Here is an 8,262-nt window from a genome sequence, read left to right as displayed (position 1 = left end):
AGAAACAGCTGCAAACATCCATTAATAATCAGAACGTGAAATGTACTAAGTATTCCGAAGCCCAATTCCATTGCCATTGAGCTGATTTCGACTCATAGCAACCCCCTTTGGGCTTCCAAGGCTGCAAATCTTTACAGAAGTAGACTGCCTCATCTTCCTCCCACAGAACAGCTGGTGGGTTTGAACCGCCGATCTTCTGGTTAACCCCCAAATGCCTTATCCATATGAATGTAGGAAAATCAGAAGTTGTCAAAAATAAAAATGTAACACATAAAGATCGCTATCCTAGGCATCAGTGATCTGAAATGGACTGGTTTTGGCCATTCTGAATCAGACAGCCAAATGATGTGCTATGCTGAGAATGACACACTGAAGAGGAAAGGTGTGGCATCCATCCTCACAAAGAACGTTCAAGTTCTGTCCTGAAATACAGTGCTGTCAGTGACAGGCAGATTCTAAATTCTGCCCACAGAACCCATCAGTATTGCAACCCGAGCCTGGCGTTTTCCCTTCAGTTCTTTCACCTTGAGAAAGGCCAAGTGTGTTCTTCTCACACACGTTTCTGAGAACCAAGGCTCTGCATCTGATACTTTCGAACGATTCTGTCAGAATGAGATATACAAAGGAAGCTATTGACTGGTGCCACTTTCACTGGACAAAGTAGCAAAAGAAAAGGGATGAGCTCGAGGCTTCAGAGTCACAGCTCAAGTGCAGCATCCAAGATCTGAAAGTTGCCACTTCTGGCCTGAAAGAAAGCCTTATTTCTTACAGTAACAGAGTTGATAATGCCAAAAACCAAACCCCGCATCTTATCATTAACAGTGGCTGGTTACACCATCAGTTGAATTCCCAACCTCAAATGCTATCTGAAGGAAGGTAAAATGAGGACACTGACTGAGAGGAAAGGAGACCCTCCAAGTGGAGATGGGAACATAACGGCGGATAATCAGGAAGCTAGGGACACCGAGCTCCTCAATTTCATGGAAGTAGCCCTGCCAACAGAACCAGCCCTCTCCATCCAATCTTTGCCTTCTAAACCACCTTCCACATTAAAGCCATTATCCCCTCCCCCTGCAGAGGATGAGGTTAACCCAGCAATGTCTGTTGAGTCTTTGTCTGAGATGTCACCTGGGGTGGTACCTGGGGCACTGGCTGGGGCAGGACTGAGACAGATGCCTTATAAGACACCGAATGCCCCCCCAAGCCCCACCCCCACCGCCCAGTTTTGCTTCGAGACCTATAAGTAGACTTAAGTCCCAGGCAGCCCCAAAAGGTAAAGTACAAAGTGTGACCCAGGAGGAGGTAGGGTACTCTCCAAATGAAGTGCTTGATTTTACCATTTCGATTTTATAGTGTGTTTGTGTCACTGTATTATTGAATATTCACTAAACCTGAAAGAAAAATGTATAAACTACATATTTCAGTCATTTCAACAGTGTGATCTTATAACAGGGCAAATGCATGTTATTCCACAAAAAATACAGAAATAACCATATCGGGGAACACCAGACTCAACTGGCACAAAAAAATACATAAAACTCTTGTTCCATTGGTGAATAGTGACTGGGGTCTTAAAAGCTTTCGAGTGGCCATCTGAGATGCAGCTGATGGTCTCCTCTCGTCAGAAGTGAAGAAGAGTGAAGAAAACCACAGGCATTTGGACGCAATCAGCCCTAGAATATGACAGACCTCAAAACCAGAAGAACTAGATGGTGCCTGGCTGCCAATGCCAACGACTTGGGAAGGGATCAAAAATGGAGATCCTGGATAGAGTGGGAGGAAAAATGTGGAACAAAATCCAAAACCACAATAATGACTAGAATTACTGGTCAGATGGAGTCTGGTGGGACCTCCAAAACTATGGCCCTGGGATACACTTTGGCCTGGGATAAAACTCACTTCCAAGGACTGGCTCTCAGCCCAACAACAAGTAAGACTTAATGGAGAACACTCAACCCAGGGTGATGCACCCACCTACTCTACAAAGATACATCCCTTAGAGCAACTGGCCATGGGGCACCAGAGGGACAACATTCACACGGGGGAAAGGCTGGACACGCAGAAGTGCATAACTCAGGGCACGGGGTAGGGGGAGGAGGAGAGCAGACTAGGGCTGGGGATGGTAATTGAGGGTGAAATCAATGTATACGAACTATTGAATATAAAACAAATTCTGCTCTGTAAATATGCACCTAAAGCACAATTTAAATATATATATATATATATATATATATATATATATTTGTTGTTGTTGTTGTTATATGCCATCGAGTCAGACCCGACTCATAGCGACCCCTCCTTGGGTTTCCGAGGCAGTATCACTACGGAAGTAGATTGCCCCATCTTCCTTCTGAGGAGTGGCTGGTGGGTTTGAACCGCCAGCCTTCTGGTTAGCAGTCAAGTGCCTCAGCCACTATGCTACCAGAGGCTCCTATATATATATATATAGGAATGAATAAGTATTTTAATAAACATTTGCTTAAAGTTATAGTAAACCTTAAGGAACCCAGATTATTTAAATAACATCATTTTTCTAAATATCTACAAGGGAGTTCCCAACATTTAGTTTCTTAAAGTTGCTGTCAAAAGTAAACACGTTCCACCTGTCCCTTAATGAGGCACCAACTACACAGAAAGATGACCTGGGAACTGGGTCTTCAGGGAAGATGGACAAATGGACAGGCTTAACTCAACTCTGATGAATATGCTTTAAAAAGATGGTTTTTAATCAGAAAAATAATTTGATTAAAAAAAAACAGTCAAGCTTTAAAGTCTTCGAGTTGAACGATGGCACGTTTTCTGACACGCACATCCCTTGCTCTACAGACTGAAGGGGCTGCATCCCAGGCACGCGGGCATGTTCTCCTTTCCCCTACCATTCTTCCTAGATGAGCCTCGTATGTCTACAAGTTTCTTCTCTTGTAGAGCCACACATAACAGGGCTCCATGAGGTTCCTACTACACTGAAGACTTCCTGTTCACTATGCAGGCATTGCCCCTAAGAGACTGCTACCTGAACCCACTCAGGGCCCTCCCAACAGTGCTCAAATTCCACTTTTAAGTAAACATTACTCAATGACAATGGTTCGTATCTTCAGTTTGTACAGAACACTCAGAATCAATTAAACAACGAGAAAAGACTTAAAGAGATCATTCCAACAGAAGCACATGAATGGTTAACAATGACTGGAAAGGCACTGAACCTTTTTAATAGTAAGAGAGGGTCAATGACAATGGAGCTGTCACACTGCTCCTAACAGCCACCTTAAGGGACCTGGGAGCTTCCCGCAGTGCCGAGCACTAAGTTAGGAAGACTCAGTCCAGGTGGCAGTCTGGTTGTTGTTGCCGTTAGGTGCCGTCGAGTCATCTCCGACTCACAGCGACCCTATGTACAGCAGAATAAAACACCACCTAATCTGGCACCAGCTCCATGATCCTTGCTATATTTGAGTCCATCGTCACAGCCATCGTGTCAATCCATCTCGCTGAAGGCCTTTCCCTCTTTCGTCGACCCTCCACCTTACCAAGCATGACATCCCTCTCCAAGGAATAGTCCCCTGGGATAACATGACCAAGGTAGGTCAGATGAAGTCTGGCCATTCTCACTTCCAACGAGCATTTCAGCCACACTTCCTCCGAGACAGATCTGTTAGTTCTTTTAGCAGTCCATGGTACTTTCAGCATTCTTTGCCAGCACAACAACTCAAAAGCATCAACTCTTCGGTCTTCCTTATTCACTGTCCAGCTCTCACATGCATATGAGGCAAATGAAAATACCATGGCTTGTTTCAGGTGCACCTTAGTCCTCAAGGAGACATCTTTGCTCTTCAGCACTTGAAAGAATTCCTTTGCAGCCAATTTACCCACTGCTACACGTCGTCTGATGTCCTGACTGCTGCTTCCATTGGCAGTGATTGTATAACCAAGCAACGTGAAGTCTTTGACAACTTCAATCTTCTCTCCATTTATCGTGATGCTGCTTATAGGTGCAGTTGTGAGGATTTTTGTTTTCTTTATCTCGAGATGTAATCCATACTGCAGATGGTATTCTTCAATCTTCATCAGTAAGTGCCTCAAGTCATCCTCACTTTCAGCAAGCAAACTTGTGTTGTCAGCTTATCGCAGATTGTTAATAATTCTTCCTCCAATCTTGATAACACATTCTTCTTCATATAGTCCAGCTTCTCAGATTATTTGCTCAGCATACAGACTGAGTAAGTACGGGGAAAGAATACAACCCTGACGCACTCCCTTCTTGATTTTAAACCAGGCAGTGTTCCCTTGTTCTGTTTGAACGACAGCCTCCTGGTCTATGCACAGGTTCCTCTTGAGTACAATGAAGTGTTCTGGAATTCCCATTCTTCTCAATGTTATCCACAATATGGTATGATCCACAACCAAATGTTTTTGCATAGTCAATAAAACACAAGTAAATATCTTTCTGGTATTCTTTGCTTTGAGTCAAGATCCATCTGACATTAGCAATGATGTCCCTCGTTTCATGTCCTCTTCTGAATCCAGCTTGCATTTCTGGAAGTTCTCTGTCAATATACTGCTGCAACCATTTTTGAATTATCTTCAGTAAGATTTTACTTGCTTGTGATACTAATGGTATTGTTTGATAATTTCCACATTCTGTGCGATCTCCTTTCTTAGGAATGGGTACAAATATGAATTTCTTCCAGTCAGTTGGCCAGGTAGCTGTCTTCCAAATCTCTTGGCATAACCAAGTGAGTGCCTCCAGTGGGGCATTCATTTGTTGAAATATCTCAATGGGTAGTGGTGCCAAACACATGAAAGCTTCCCAACCCTTTCAGCTCACCTTCCTTCCTTACTGCATGCCAGGGAAACAGCAAGAGGAGTGGTCAGAGCTGGAACACCAACAAGAACCCCAGCTAAGAGAGACCATGTGACAGAATACTGCACCATCAGTGAAAACGGTTCTGAGAAACATATACTTCAGTGGAAACATATACTTCAGAAACGTAAACGTCAACTGACAACAAGTTCCAGGTTCAAAAGAGCATCGTATTGTTTCTCTTTAAAAACTCTCTATACGAACATATGAAGTGAGTATGTTTTTACAGAAACACAAGCTAAAGCATCACTCCCTGCTGAACCATGGTCACGAGGGACTTCCTTCCCCTTTTTGGCAGAACCCCACATTCCAGTTTTCTGAGTGCCTATCACTCAATTTCAGCAGGACAATCATGGTCCCTCACAGAATCTATCTAGTGAGTACCAAGGTGACAGCAGGCTGCCGGAAAGAGGAGGCACTGATGGTGGATGGAATGAGGAAAACGACCAGAAACCAATGTGGTGGACACAGGGCTCTCGGGTCACCCGCTCAGGGAGATAAAGTACAGCCCCGGTGAGTGAGGCTGGCACGGCAGGACAGGCCTGGCAGTGGTGGAACTGGGCACAACCACGCATGGAACCCTTCTGCCTGGCCTTGTCAGCCGGTCTCCGGGGTGGTGTGCGTTTCAGGCACACAAGCATCACTGCTGCCCCCGAGGCCATGAGAGCACAAAGGAGCCCGAGCTCAAGGGGAGAGGCGGCCGCCACTCACAGCCCATCTTTGTTGCTCTGTTCAGAGCTGACTCAGAAAAAGACGGTCATTTTAACCAAAGGGTTTACTTAGCTTAAGACTAGTAAGATTATGGGTACAAAGCTCTTTATGGGGACATGGAGACAGGTATTTTCACCAAGGAATCTTGCTTGACTCCAGTCCCCTCAACACAAAAAACCCAAATGCATGCACACAATTTCTTAACTGATATTTATCGTTTTCGATTTCTTTCTCTGCTAATTTAATGACATTAAAAATACTAGGGTCAGAGTACAGAGAAGGGGGGTTTCCCCATTTAACTCACATGTCGTCCGGCCGGAGAGGCCTGTCCTCTTTTTCAGATGCCTGCCTCAACGCCTCTTTCTCTCTCTTCTTCTTTTCCTTCTTTTCTTTCTTGGAGAGAGTTCTCTTGAAGTTCTGGATGACACCTTCTTTTTCTTGCTTTTCAGGTCCATTACTCTGAGCCTTCTGATAAAAAGAACACTATCACCACGTTGGCAAGTACACACAATCAATCACCTCCCTCTATGGCCGACCTCATCTCTAGGGGCCCTCTGCAGTGACAAAATGCTGCCTATCTTGACTGGGCCGATGGTGACTTGGGTACACACATCAACGATAAGGCACTGAGCTGTCCATCCAGGTCTGTGGCACTCAGAGTGCAAATGTTACCTCAACTTAAAATAAGCAAGCACACAAGCAAACCGAACCAAAGCCAACAGAAAATCAGGGTGGGAAGCGTCAAATCCGATTTCCAGTAAGAAAAACATAAGGGACTTACATACAGGAACGTGAAGAAAGAGACCCTGAGGGAAACAGCGTGGAGCTGCAATCATGACCTACTACCATACAGAGGCTGAACTCCAACTTCAAAGGAGACATTGAAGGAGCAGCCACTGGGAAGCAGCCTTCACAGAGCAAAGCTGCACGTACTGCGTTTGTGCGAAACTCCCTACCTTCTCTTCCAGATCTGATTTCTTTTCTTGCTTATTCTTAGCTTGTCTTTCAACCTACAGACGTGACCTACAGCAATTAACACCAACACAAATTATTTTCACACGTAACAACAGAATTGACTGGTACGGAGTCCAGACAAATATGAAAAGAATGGTTGTTTTACTGGGACGGCAAACGGCCCTGCGCTTCCTAACTCGAGAGTAGAAAGGTGTCACTATTGTCACTCTCATTCCAGGGGCTTATGGCCCTGAACTAGTCCTGGAAAGGCTGTAACATGTCAGGGGAAATTGACAGTTCAGAGCAAACTACATCACCCAGGATGCCCGCAGCACAAGTCGTACTACAGACACAGAAGCACATGGAGCCCTCTCGCACCGTGTGGAACCAGCGGGAATGCATGTCAGAAGCACACTGTGTGCACCTGAGCTCCTCCCAGGGGAAGCACTGATATCACAACAACAACAGGAAGGCTCCTGTTGCTCAAAGTGAGCAACGGCTGTCCCCCTCACACAGGGGGAAAACGTCCGATACCGTACAGGATGGTTCTCATGACGGTTCTTTTAGTCCCTGCACTCGGCACACTTACCAATACTGATTCTAGTGTAAGATGCCGAGTGACTCAGCCCAGTGACCTTTATCTCCCAAGGAAGAGCGAGCAGGAGCCAGCAGTGCAGACAGCAAAGTCCGCCTCCTGCCCTGTGTCACACAGAGCCCCAGAGACGCGGGACTCCCACCACGCAGCAGGCGGTCAGAGTACCTCCTAACCCTGCAGCTGAGAGCTCACGCACATGCAAGCTACTGCACTGTCATTTTCCCTTTTGATTTTTTTTTAAAAGCAGCCTCTGACTTTATAATTTGAGGACAGAAAACTGGAGATGATGACCTGGACACCGAGCAACATAAGCAGACGAACTCCTCTGAGAGGAGCCATGCTGGCCCATGCCCTGAACCAGAGGATAAAGGCAAGAACTGGGCCACTTTTGAATGACTCTCTAGGACAAGGGGTGAAGGGTGGTTTAGGAAGACACGAGAAAAGCAGCCTCTGACAGCAAACCCCCACCCCAGTGAGGTCCCTCAGACCTCGGCCCGGGAGCCCAGAGTAGCATGCGACACCGGGGGCCCACCTTCAGAGGAACGGCATCGTTTTCATTCTTGAGAACAAATCTGCCCTCCCGGTCGTCTTTGTTCCAATTCAACTGCACCACAAGGGGCTTCTCATCTATATCCAGTCTTCTTTCTTCTTCAAAACATGAAACAGAAAAGCAGTGGAGCCACGGTGAGCTAACAGCACATGGGCCAGTGTCACAGTTTGCCATACACCTCATTTTATAGATATAAAACACCTCCTTACCTCAAGAACCCACTGACAGACTGAAATGTGTAATTCAGAACATGAAATCAGAGTTTTAATACTTACTCCAACACTGTTGCTGTAAGGAGCTGGGGGGGGGGCGGTGATGGCTAAAGCATCCGGCTGCTAACCAGCAAGTCAACGGTTCAAACCCAGCAGCCGCTCCAGAGGAAAATAATGGGGCAGCTTGCCTCCATAAAGATTTCAGCCTTGGAGACCCTGTGGGGCAGTTCCACTCTGTCCTCTAGGGGCGCTGTGGGTCAGAATGGACTCCACAGCAGTGGGTGTGGTTTGGGCTTTGCTTCCCTGAAGACTGACAGCCTTGGAGACCCAGTGGGCAGTTCCACTCTGTCCTCTAGGGGCGCTGTGGGTCAGAATGGACTCC

The 8,262-nt window shown here is 46.2% G+C and overlaps 1 protein-coding gene across 1 annotated transcript in view; it reads right to left on the bottom strand.

The window, feature by feature from the left end:
• The window catches only part of AFDN (afadin, adherens junction formation factor), a 137,602-nt gene that overhangs the window by 122,974 nt on the left and 6,366 nt on the right, over positions 1–8,262 (bottom strand). The window contains exons 2-3 of the mRNA XM_042782258.1: positions 7,651–7,766; positions 5,874–6,037 (exon numbers count right to left, since the gene is read on the bottom strand). Of these exons, the coding sequence (XP_042638192.1) occupies positions 5,874–6,037; positions 7,651–7,766 (280 nt within the window). The remainder of the gene's footprint in view (positions 1–5,873; positions 6,038–7,650; positions 7,767–8,262) is intronic.

Source organism: Orycteropus afer, unplaced genomic scaffold, assembly GCF_000298275.1.
Source record: "Orycteropus afer afer isolate SDZICR_OR568_19922 unplaced genomic scaffold, OryAfe1.0 scaffold00273, whole genome shotgun sequence".
NCBI lineage: Eukaryota > Metazoa > Chordata > Mammalia > Tubulidentata > Orycteropodidae > Orycteropus > Orycteropus afer.
The sequence above is the reverse complement of the archived record's forward strand: the minus strand, read 5'-3'. Positions and strand labels throughout refer to the sequence as shown.